The 13,180-nt window shown below is 39.4% G+C and overlaps 1 protein-coding gene across 2 annotated transcripts; it reads right to left on the bottom strand.

Moving 5' to 3' along the window:
* Positions 1–260: 260 nt before the first annotated feature.
* LOC117296079 lies at positions 261–11,817 on the bottom strand. 2 transcript variants are annotated; one of them, XM_033778949.1, is made up of 8 exons: positions 11,654–11,817; positions 6,152–6,829; positions 5,546–5,655; positions 4,871–5,096; positions 4,173–4,291; positions 3,035–3,233; positions 2,028–2,119; positions 261–1,664 (listed from the first exon to the last, which is right to left on the bottom strand). In XM_033778949.1, exons 2-8 carry the CDS (start codon positions 6,702–6,704, stop codon positions 1,509–1,511), a joined length of 1,455 nt encoding a protein of 484 aa, XP_033634840.1. In that variant the 5' UTR covers positions 6,705–6,829; positions 11,654–11,817; the 3' UTR covers positions 261–1,508. The 2 variants fall into 2 exon arrangements, with proteins under 2 accessions (XP_033634840.1, XP_033634842.1); XM_033778951.1 differs by having other exon boundaries at positions 6,152–6,832.
* Positions 11,818–13,180: the final 1,363 nt, after the last annotated feature.

Below are 13,180 nucleotides of genomic sequence, written 5' to 3' on the forward strand. Positions count from 1 at the left end.
TATGGTTATCATGTAAAGCATATTTTTGATATTAGAATGGTAACTGTTTTGTTCAGGCAGTGCTCCAAGTGTCGCATCTTTGGTACATTTACAACAGTCTGAACTTTACACAAAGCAATATGTGAAGGCTGCAGGGACCAATTTTTCATGAGCCTGCTTGCCCTGGAATTATTCGCTTTAAGCCCTGTTCATACTTCCTGCGAATGTGATACGAATGCTGACGTCACAAATTCGCAACGAATAATTCGTAGCAGTTCAACTTTGCTCAACTCACTTGCGAATATCGGTGCGAAAGGAGGGTTGTGACGTCAAATTCACGTCAAAGTCGCTTTGTATTCACATGAAGTATGATCTGGGTTTAAGTCTCCGTTTAAAAAGCAAGAAGCTTTACTTACCTGGTCTGCATTTATGGTCCTTTTTAAAACTATAGTCATTGCCATATCGGATTCAGACTTTTCCTATGCACACTTTACTAGTTCCTTTTCAGGGAGTGGCTATTACAGAGATTATGCAGGCAGCCTGTTGGAAAAATCCCCCAACCTTCACACACACACATCGTGCTACTTGCAAGATGTCCTACAATCAGACTGCTACACAGGCTGACAAGTCCTGCATTCAGCGTCCAGATCAACATCGTACTGGTATGTCTGAACAGCTCCTGTTTTCACTGTTTTGCTTCTGTTACTTGAAGGCTTGTTGACAGTATTGTTTGTTGTAAGAATTTGTGATCATGTAAGTGGTGTAAAACGGTCAACAGGAACTTCATTCTCTAAAACAAAAGGGGAGCCAACTTCTTGATTAAAATATCATAGGAATGGTGTATGGATCCTACATGACAGTTTACCTAGCTGGGCTTTCATACCAGTGCCCGCCCTTTCCCCATTCTCCCTCACCTTGCCGACCTCGACCCCAGCCAAACGAAGAGGGGCCAATATTTGGCTTAGACATGAATCTTGGTGATTGTTAATGAGCAAGGTGTTGATAAGCTTTCATAGTGAAAGTATAGAGACAGTTTTATTCCTGTTTTCTCAACAAGTAGACACTATTCAGCTGAAACTTTCACATGTTACTTTAATTTTTTACTTTTATAGTAACTTTCCATATAACTTTGCCAATGAATCAGCATTACATTGATAGAAACCAACCTATGACCCTATCTTTAAGTAATGCCATTGAACTTTTCCCAGGTTGAAAATAGTGGTTGGTGTTAAATGCACCTCAACTATTTGTGTAGGGTCTATGCTTGTGTTTCAGTTTAAAACCACAGCACTATACAACGAGACCTATGGCATTTGGGTAATAAATTATGAGTCATGGGAGCAAAAACATTTCTGTGAAAAGCTATTTACAGTGTACAATGCCACAAATTAAAAGTGAGAAAATAATCATATACAAAATGAATTCAGTACTATTTTGAACAGTACATGTAAGATTATTGGAAGCGTGTAGTCATAATTTAATAAAAGAAATATTTCATTTTTAATATAATACAGATAAATTTGGTCTCCTCATATCGTCATGGTACCAAGCGGGACGGAGCTTCGTTGCAGTTTACCGCTGTCGTACTGGTACCTGTTCACCTTCTTGGCAGTGTAGGAAGATAGGTGAGTGGTGGTGAATTCACGGTTACCATGGAGGGGAGGAGTGATGTTGGAGCTCCGAAGCTGTGGGGGATTAATTTACGAAATTAACATCTGGAAAATGATTTTTGAATATTGGAAAAGGATAGCAATATTTTGTTTTTTTAGCACAATACCTGACCTTCATGATCATGGTGTAAGGTTTGATAGACAAATAAAAGTTTTCTGAGTTTTTTTCCCATGGGCATAACAATACAAAATCAGACTTAAGAAGGAAAAACATCATGCTTGAAGTAGGGCTTAAGATCATTGTGACTTAAGTCGTTAAATGTTCAGAGGTTTCGCTTTATTGCTACACTGCCTTGAAGGCTATGAGGCCTTGAAGGCTACGGGGCCTTGAAGGACTTGACAAAAGACTAATTCCTGGATGGATAATGTGTGTCTTACCTTGGCTAGGGCCTCCTTGCTCACTGTGTGTCTTGGGAATTCCTCCCAAGATGGAAAGTTATCCTTTGTCGTTGAGGTGTTCACCTCTTGTCCTATGGAGGAAATCGAAATGACCAATAAGGAAATACTTTTTATTCTATAGCAAGAACTATTGCAACTTTTGAAAGTCAGGTCGATTGATATAAAAAAATATGAAAAACTGCAATTGCTGACAGTTGATCCTGTTTATAATCACTTTATTATTCAAAATAATTATGAAGTTGCATATTGTTTGGTATGCAGAGCTTTTTCGAATCAATCAATCAATCATCATCCAAGAGATTCAAGTATGGGCCTAAAGCCTGGTTCATACTTCCTGTGAATGAGAATGCTTTACAAATTTGTATGTCACAATTGCACAACGAATAATTTGGAAGAGTAGAAATTTGCTCAACTACTGCGAAACATGCCCAGCGAAAACAGCCCTGGGATGTCAAAATTCGCTTGGCATTTTGCATTTGCAGGAAGTACGAACCAGGCTTTATCCTCGAGATGAAACAAAACCTAGGAAAACTACCACACACAATCAATAAAGTCTTTTGAAGAGTGTTTCCGAGGGGGTTCAAGGTCAAATTATTGTTTGTGATGCCTGAATCTAAACACTTGTGTTGCCTGATTGTACTTGTTGATCAAATTGTGCTACAACTATTATAGTTCCAAAGAGAGGTGTGCGGTAACATTTGGTGAATATCCCTTTTGAGTAGTCTTATTTCTGAAAAGAAGTGGAGGTTAAAGAACCAAAGATTCGATCATTATATTGAAGTCGTCTTGCTCTGATTGTCGTCATCTCTCCTAAAGACGATCATAGCATTATGATTGAAACTTTGGGTCGTTTACCATTGGTTCTTTTCAGAAGTATTAGAACCAACACCACTCATAAGGGACATTCACATTGTGTTACAGCAAACATCTCAGAGTTATACTTCCACCATGCAAAGTTTGAAATTTTACTTATTTTTGGGTCTTACCTGTCCCATAGAAGTCCAGAGGTACTTTGCTTTTCTGATGACCAGCGACTCGCTCTACAGGTACGCTGAATGCTGGGTAGGTATCGGTTACTGTCGTGGAGTAATACGCAGAGTTCTGGCTCGGTACGCCAAAAGTTACCCGACTGGAGGTGAGTTTGTTGGCTCCTGATATGATGTCGTTGTGGAAACTGCCAGGGGGCTGTTTTTTGTGGTTGAGAAAATACACAATTTTTATGTTAAATTAAAAAGACAAAGTATGGAAACTAAAAATCAAATCAAGGCACTTTGCATCATTATTATACCTGTTCGTCGGGCATACCCATCCTCAAACATTCTCAACTCCCAGGGGAGCATAACAGCCCTAATCTGCTTTATTAGCTGAAGTGTAAGGGGTTAATCCAACACAATACTGCACAAGCCCTCCTAGGTTCCCATTTGTAACCCTGGGTTAAGAGGAGCAATTATGGCTAAAAGTGACTTTCTCAAGGAGCCAAGTGTCATGACTGAGAAACGAACCCACACTCTGATGACTCGACCTTCCGAACTTGATTCCAGTCCACTACTGGACCACTTGGTCATAAACGACATGACACAAATATCAACTCGCCCCTATCTACATCCGGGACATGCTACAACTTTGTAATGTCAGACCTGGTCTACGGTCATCGGCTCTAACACTCCATGTACCCATATCCCGCCTCGCTAGCTATGGAGACAGAGCTTTCTACAGCATTGCACCACGTCTTTGGAACTCACTGCCGCTTGCCCTCAGAACACAAAGTAATCCCCAATCTTCAAACGGCAGCTCAAAACACACCTCTTCAAACAATTATCTTAATCATGGACTCTTGACTTTCGGAAACGGCGCCCATGAATGGCATTTTCTTTGTCAGATTCTGTGCGCTTTATAAGTGCTGTACATTATTATTATTATTATTATTATTATTATTATTATTATTATTATTATTATTATTATTATTATTATTATTATCGTTATTATTATTATTATTATTATTATTATTATTTTATTATTATTATTATTATTATTATTATTATTATTATTATTATTATTATTATTATTATTATTATTATTATTATTATTATTATTATTATTATGTTTGATTATAACTAAGCTCACCTTTTTGTGGTAGAACGTGTAGTTTGTGGTAGACACTCTGTTCTTCACTCTCTCTGGGTTACGATCCCCCTCAGGAAAACTACTGGCATTGCTGTCATATGAGACAATCTGTGTTGGCTCTGTGAAAGGAAAAATAGAAAATACAATTCTGTTGAAGACACTGGACACTATTGGTAATTGTCAAAGACCAGTCTTCTCACTTGGTGTATCTCAACATATGCATAAAATAACAAACCTGTGAAAATTTGAGCTTACTTGGTCGTCGAAGTTGCAAGATAATAATTAAAGAAAAAACACCCTTGTCACACGGAAGTTGTGTGCTTTCAGATGTTTGATTTCGAGACCTCAAAATCTAATTGTGAGGTCTCAAAATCAAATTTGTGGAAAATTACTTCTTTTTCGAAAACTAAGTTTCTCACAATGTTTTGTACTATCAACCTCTCCCCATTACTCATTACCATGTAAATTTTTATGGTAATAATTATTTGAGTAATTACCAATAGTGTCCAGTGCCTTTAAACAAATTTAAATCAGCAGTTAACTGTAGGCCTACAGTCCATACTTAAGTTTTGTGGTCTGGAATAGTGTGGAAGAGAATGAGGGAGGCGATATTTTTCATTTCAAAAGGAGGTTTTGCAATGATAGGGGGCTTGTTATGTTCAAGTAACAAGTAAATAAGAGGATTGTCTTTTTCATACCTGGCATTTGATCCAACTGGAAGGACTGTGCGGCTGTCGTTTCAAACTTGTCATACTTCTTAGCGTGTCCCACTTTGTAGTTGGTGTCCCCAAGCCTTGTCAGGGCGTTGTCTCTTCTGTAAACACGGTAGTTGGCGCTGCCTGGTTTGGGGTATGACACGACCTGGGTGGTCTCTTTGTGAACCAACTTCTCCTGGTCGCCTTTTGGAATGTTAGAACCAAGGAGCTGTTTCGGAGAAGGGTAGAAATTTAAAACATTTAACATTGTGTAATCTGAATGATAAGATTTAATAATTATTTGCATTTTTGCACAGAACTTAATTTGGCATAAAGATGGTCATGGTTCATTACTTATATCTTGTATTTTTCACAGGTATTTTAAGAAGGCACTTCATCTTCATTATTAAATGTCATTTCAGAAAGCATGGTTATGATAAACTGGTTTACAAAATTGTTTTTTTTTAATTTTGAAAAACCTGTACTCAATTTCATGATTGTTTTTAACTGCCAACCTATCTTTTTTGAAAGCAAAGTGTATTGTCACTTACGGTGATACTGACAACTCATTTTGAATATTGTGTGATTTGTAGAGCTGTGGTTTCTTACTGAAAAGCATACAACAATGTAGGATACAACTGTTTAGTTCTGTGTTGATCATTAATTCCCTCTACTTACGTCTGGTTTGACTGCAACGTAGGGTAAATATCTGCCTGGAAACTGCTCCTCCGTTGATGTGGCAAACTGGGTGTGGGTCCTGTCCTCGCCTCGGATTGTACTCTGGCCTCCTGTAAGAATATACCCCAATTTAATTGATTAATTGATTGACCTTTGAGGTATACGACCATGGGAGAGTTGTGGTATAATACAGCAATGTGAGAAACGGGTTTCTCTGAAGTAACTTTGGTTTTTGTAATTTCTCACTCGAATATTGAGAGATTTCAGGCCTGAAGCCTTTTTTAGGAATCTGAATGTACACTGATTTTGGCAACAAGCCTTTTTTTATTAGTTGTTTAAACCATTCTCTTGCAACTTCGATGACCAATTGAGTCAAATTTAAGTGTGATTTGAAACTTTGCGGTAACACCATGTAATGACTACAGTATCTCTAAATGAGTTGGGTTGGTTCTGAGTCAAATTTGTTACAGACTTGTTATTTGATGCATACTGTTGGGAAACACCAAGCGAGAATACTTGACTTTGACAATTACCAAACGTGTCAATAGTACTTCGGTCACCGATCATCGGTAACCGAAGTCCAGAAGGAATCTTGTCAGTACTTACCGTCATGCATGCATGGCGCCTTTTTCACCTTGAAGACATTGGTATCATGGCCGAGAAAGTTATCTCTGTAGTTAGACATCGGCATCTTCTCCTTCTCTATATCTCCTTGAGGAACATAGCTCTTCATGGCGTTATCCAACGGGAAACTCCTACTCAACGGCTTCGGATAGTAGTGGCTGGCATGTGTGGTGTGGAAGGAGTCCACTCTCTCATCCGCGTCCATCTTGAAGTTGGTCTTGTTCAGTTTGAGACACATGGACACCTTTGGGAGGGTGGTGCCAGTGAAGGAAACATTGGATTCGGTTGCGTTCTGGCTGACCTGGTTGGGATCGCGGTGCATCACCTCGGCAGGAGCTGGTGGATCGGAAGCTGCTGCTCGCCCGTAGTGGTCGTGCACCACGTAGTCCTTGGTGAAGGTGCTGCGCTTTAGGGCACTGCGGGATAGGCGACGGTCATTCCCGATGCGGAAAGTTGAGGAGCAGAGAAAGTCTTTGCCTTGGAGCTGGACGGGAATACGAGGGATGGCAGGCAGGACGATAGATTCGGAAGACATCTTGGCAGAGTGTTAAATGTAGGCTCCAAAGGAGAAAGAGTCTTCAGAGTTCAGATTGTGTGCTTTTTACTTGAGTGAAAACATCCAGCCTGGCGTTAAGCTTATACTCGGTGATGAGACAGATGCTGCTGAGAAAACAAGTTGTATGTCAATTTCCCGGGTAATCAAATGAAGAACCGTACCGGTAAAGACGTTTGGATCCAATAACTGACTTTGTGAAGATTTGTTTCTTGATAAGCTCTGCTCATGGCAGAGGTTAAAATTTTGTCCTTCTTTCTTTCATCTGGTTTTTTTTTTTGTTCTTGTCCCTTTTCTTTTCATGATTTTTTTTATTTTATAAAGGTTGCATTTTTGGGGCACTTTTATTAAACTGTAGTTTTGAATGTCGTCGTTCGTATGCATTAGTCGTCCGTAAAAATATGGGTCTATCTTTTGTTCTCTTTAAAAAATACCCTCCCCATACCATACCATTTGACAATTTGATTTAACCGTCCGCGTGAAACTTGGCGCACGTGCTGATAGTCCCGTTTGCCTTCAACATAAACAACCGCACTATTTGAAAAAAATATGGTCACGTGTAAACAATAAAATCCCAAACAAACTAAGCGTCGGTTTATGTGTTGTTGTCGTTGGTTTTGTTGTTGTTTTTGTTTTGTTATTTTACACGTGAGACATCTAGCTTTTCAAATATTATGTGTTGTCATCCCAAGACTGAACTTTGACAGCAATAAAAAAGCGAGCTCGGTGTTGTCGCCATCAACGCATGTCACGATCTGTCAATACAGTCGTTGCATTTCACTTTTCCATTTGCGTATAGCATCTACAGTAAAAAGGTGAATTTACTGACCCACATGAAACTGGATTTCATGTGTTTTTTTGTGGCAATTAGCATAGGCGGAAAGCGGTTACAATTGTATCATAGTTGGAATCTCAAATAACTTTTATTGTTTGGTATATTTGGTGTTGCTTTTATTTGATTGTCGCCACGATACTAAATGTAGAACGGGGGTAGACGAGTACATGTATCAACTGTATATATATTAAAGGCAGTGGACACTATTGGTAATTACTCAAAATAATTATTAGCACAAAACCTTACTTGGAAACTAGTAATGGGGAGAGATTGGTAGTATAAAACATTGTGAGAAACAGCTTTCCTCTGAAGTGGAGTAGTTTTCAAAAAAAGAAGTACTTTTCCACGAATTTGATTTCGAGACCTCAGGTTTAGAATTTGAAGCCTCGAAATCAAGCATCTGAAAGCACACCTTCGTGTGACAAGGGTGTTTTTTTTTCTTTCATTATTATCTCGCAATTTTGATGACCGATTGAGATCAAATTTTCACAGGTTTGTTATTTTATGCATAAGTTAAGATACAGCAAGCGAGTAGACTGGTCTTTGACAATTACCAATAGTGTCCAGTGTCTTTAAACAATAAGTAATATGAATGTAAAGCTATCCATTGGTAACAATAGGCCATGTGTAAACCTACGTGCACAACTATCGCTTGACATCAACGATCTTTCATTGCTGGAAACACCAGAATAACATCAACAGTTGTAAAGTCAACAAAATGAGTCTTGTATTTCCAGGAGAGGAATAACTGTTTGCAAACCACGCAGATCGTTTTGTTGATTCTTCGGACTATAGTGCCTACTTGTGACGCGGAATACATATAGCTCGGGACGCCAATTGGGTCCTTGGCGCAACAATTGCACCAAACAAGTTCAAGTTCATCGTATACAAATTACAAACCAATGGAAAGGGAGAGTATGATGTTTGTCGTCCACAGTCTTTAACATGACAGTTAAAGTCTCATTATACGGTGACGCATGATTCGTATGTCGGGAAGGGTAGTCTGAGGATTATTTTCAAGAAGTTGTTATCGGAACATTGTCAAGAGAAATATGTTTGTCTAAAAACTGTCTGCAAGGAAATTTTCCCTCAAATCTAAGAAAATGTCTATAATGGACAAAATTTAACTTAAGATCCTCGACAGTGACCTGTTTTTGAAAAATAAAATCACTGAAAGGTGAATTCGAAGGAAAAAATATTAGTTGAATGGTTGCGATTGCCGAAAGTATGTTATCAGCGAATACTCGTAATGAGGCCTATAAAAATTCTGCTATTTGCCCTTGTGTAGACATAGGGGTACCAAATAACTTCTGATTCTCCGGTAAACAAAAAAAAATTATATATTTGTTCACAGCGTGTTGGGCGAAGTCTTCGTTAAGAAGGGACCATAATATTGGTCAACACGCTAAAGTGCACAGGCAACAATAATGGGTCCGAAGGCCTATACATTGTTGTCCCTTGCTGAAGGTGCTTTTCGGCGTCCAGCTTTATCTCCGAAATATTTGCCCTGAACTTTTAGATACTTGAACCATGCTTGAACCGCGGGGACAACATCGACAAAGTCTAGATCGTTGTGTGCCTTAATTAGATAGGCCGAGTCCACAATAAGAATCGACAATTCTGCGTGTGTAATAATAATTTACAGGTAAAATCGAAACGTTCACCCGGTGAAGTAAACACAGGTGTGATAGAGGACTATGTCCCATGTGTGTCCCTTATACGGTAATTAAATTTCAACAAAAAATTGATGGCCTTAAGTTCGACCCTTATATAGCAGAGTATTACCGAATGCTGAATGACACGTTGATACAATTGACCGTATTGGGGGGGGGGGGGGGGGGTACCACAGGATCTGCTGACACACCGGCCAAGCTCAGGTAAATGCTCCACCGGGGATACAGACGCAAATAGCCCAGGGTAGGCCATGGTGAAAGTGCGTCCGTCTCTTGGAGCTATACATGTACATCCAATTGCTAACCATGCTTACTGCCAGTTACACACTGTTTCTACCTCCATGGTTACACTGGCACCGACCCCCCCTTATAACTATGAACATTTCGTCCAGTCTTTTCTAGTTGTCTCGAACGGAACCAATTGCTGTCATTTATTCATCATCCAGTAGGCCTTACCCGTTGATTCGATTTTGCGGTCGCTTTTTGCACCGTTATAAACCATCCAACTTGGACCAAACTTCTGAAGACCGATTTCCAACTTTAATAAACAGCACTGGTGGCCACATAACGGCGTCATTTTTGAAGTATAAACAAGTTGTCAAGAATCCAATATCCTCTGCGCAGTTCATCCGTTTGTTTAGCGGGCCAGTTAGTTTACATACCTCTCGAGTGAGGTGCAACGGTTACACGAGGTTTATCGCTTGCGCACACAGACTGCTCTTGGGAAAGTAAACATCGACTCGTGTGCGCGATTACATTCAGATCGTCATGAATAACATTTACATGGACATGTTGCTATGCCGCGCAAATAATGTTGCTGATAAAAATGACAAGATAAAAGTTGAAGAACTAAAGATGCCCTACAAAGTGTTGTACTTCAACTAAAACCCAAAATGTCGCTCTACCACACCCTATTTAAAACTACATTATTTTTCACAGTGTCTCAGGATGGTTAATTGGTGTTTTGTTTTTTTAAGTAAACTATAGAGTTCAGCTGTCGAACTGTTGCTCATTGTTTGTCGAAGCCATTATTTGGTTGAAAGTCAATGTTTAAAAATAACTACTTTCTCAAGATGTTTCCCCTGATGTACATTTTTTCTTTCCCAATTGGGAATCCATTTATTCAACAACAGGGTGGTAAATTAATGAACTTCCCATCTCACTTCCCGCAGAACGGTAAGCTTTTACAAAAGTGCCACAGTCATTTGTCGTCAGCAGGTGAATTTTGTCCACATAATATAGATGAAAATCATAAATAATTTGTAAAAAAAGACGAACGTTTATGTTTAAGTTCGGCAAACTGAATGATGATGTGTTCTTTTTCATCACCTAAAGTAAAAACCACCTGTATTGACCATGGAATGATTGACTGTATATTTTATTATACAGACGTTCAATCTCGTCGACACTGGCAGGTGTTTAGAGATTCTCCTTTCTTTACTTGGAATTTCTCTCGTAAATTTTTATTTTATTTGAATTATTTTGTTTGTGTTGGCTCATAACGGACGTCTCAATTCCTTGTGGTTTGAAAAGAAATGAGCTGGCTATTTTAGTGTGTTGCCTGTGTAATGAGAAGAAACTTAATAATTTGATATACGTACAAATTGGTGAATTTTTAGCCTGGGGTACTAAATATTCATTAATAAAGAACACCCTGACACTTTCCTTGACTAAATCGTCGTTCCAATCACTACTAGCTATGGGGGGAAATGGGGAAAGAAGGCCTATATAGGATTACTAGTTTGACTAATTTTTACTTCGGTGCTTGAAGAAAAGTAATGTTATTATATAGGCCTATTATTAGCGGACCGAGTGCTCAGTTTATTTTGGGACAGAATTCTGTTGGTACATGTGCTGTTTTAAAAAATGCGGATATCTATGGGAAACGCGAAGTATACCGTGTGGAACTTGACAACTAATTATATATAGAAAATTTACAAAGTATTTGGGGCTATACGGTTTTTTAAAAGGAAGTAACAGGCCTCAGTTGACCCTTGTTGAAGACACGTTAATGTTTAGGGGGCGAATTCTACGTTATCTTGGAAAATTGTCTGCTGTATATACAATAGAGATTCGGATTTTATCTGTCACGTTGGAAGTGTGGAGGAAAATACGAAATATTCCGTTGAAAAATTGACCAATTCTCAATAACAGGTGCGTGTGGGAGAAACTAGGCCTACTACTCGATCTTAAAACTTTGGCCCGTACGACATGTCGATTTATATTTGGGTGGGTTATAAATTCAATTTGACGGCCTTGTGCCGGCATTTTAAGACTCATCTCAGATCACTCGGATATAAAAAATGCAGTAGGGAGGCGATACAGGATCGGATCCCACAATTAATCATATTCACAAGGATAGAAAAGGCGTAGGCCCGATATTCAACAACGAAACAAAATTCACAGTCACACATAACACTTACCTCCTTGACGAACAGTCTTGGTGGTTTTTTTTCCTGAATAATATAATGTTTTAAAGACGTCCCAAAACCCACCTACCCATATTTTGGGTGAATGTTTTGTCCGATGCAAGACAAGTTGAGTCTCGTGTGTTATTACATGCAAGGTGTAGTAGCTTCATGCTCGATACAAGGTCCCGTGTGTTACTGCGTGTACCCCCAAATTGGCGTTACTATAGTGACGCCCCGCTCCCCCGGGCGGGTGTGTGTGACGGGACAATGAAATGCGGGGTAGGCGCGCATTCATAAACCAGTTTACAGTGTGACATACAACGTGTGTTGTGGTTGTGTTGTGTTGTTGTGTTGTTCAACTGGCAGTGCTGTGACCCCATTATTTATGAGGGCCCAATTTCATAAAACTTGTTAGCGGCCGATTTTGTGCTTACTGTGCAATTTACATTTCATATCGCCTCTATGCACGAAAAGGCGTGCTATCCTCCCTTGTTTATTGCACGAATTTCGAAAATAGTGCCGTTCTAGGCTACTACAAGATGACGTGAAGAGTGCTGCCGCATCTATTTTGGTGAATTTGTCATCGAATCGGCCCCTTCGAGAGGCTTAGGCCTAGGCCTATACTTCAACTCAAATTGAAAAAAACAAAGCGAGCTGTCTTTCGTAAAAATGTTTGCGCTCTGAATTATTGCGCCACGAAACATCGAGATTGCTTCGCGTAAAGCCTGGTGATAGTATACGCGCCCTTTGATTTCATAGGAACCGAAATGTGCTCTTGAGTTGGTGAGAAGAAGTAATAAAAGTGGATAATGAAATTTACCTGCAAGGAAGGAGGGGCCATACGGCTGATTCAGAAAGACACTGTGCGCGGCCGGCTCCACAGTCAGTACACCACGTTGTAAACGTAAGAGGCACCACCCGAGCCAGCAAGATGGAGCACTGTTATACCAGAAGAGCCGTTCCATTACATCTGTTCTCTCTTTTTTATCACCTCGGATTTTGTTCAATTCCTTCATCAAAATACAAAACGCTTGTCTTGTACATTGAAGTATATCCTATAAAAGCCTAACGTTAAAATTTTAGAACAAGCATCCATCCCCGTAATACACATTTGAGTTTTTTTTTTTTAAGGATCCAAAAAAGGATTCTCTGTTGACTGATCCTATTATTCAATCAGGCTTTCTCTGAGACTGTCGAGATCAGTAAAAATGTAGTTAATCGAAACACCCACAAGTAGGTCTCCGTTCGCCAAAGTCACTGCGGCCGATTTCACGAAACGCTAGGATTAATCCTAACTCGAGTTAGGACGGGTAACCCGTCCTAACTTAGGATGGGTTCAATGCGTCCTACGTATTTGGATACGGAACTGAACCCGTCCTAAGTCCTAAGATTAATCCTAAGTTAGGAAGAGTTTGGTGAAATCGACGGCTGGACACTTGTCAAAGGGCCAGTCTTCTCTTGGTGTATCTCTTCTGCATAAAATAAAAAAACCTGTACACTTCGACTCAAAGTTGACATGTGACAGAGAATAATGGAAGA

Source organism: Asterias rubens, chromosome 10 (genome assembly GCF_902459465.1).
Source record: "Asterias rubens chromosome 10, eAstRub1.3, whole genome shotgun sequence".
NCBI classification, from domain to species: Eukaryota; Metazoa; Echinodermata; class Asteroidea; order Forcipulatida; family Asteriidae; genus Asterias; species Asterias rubens.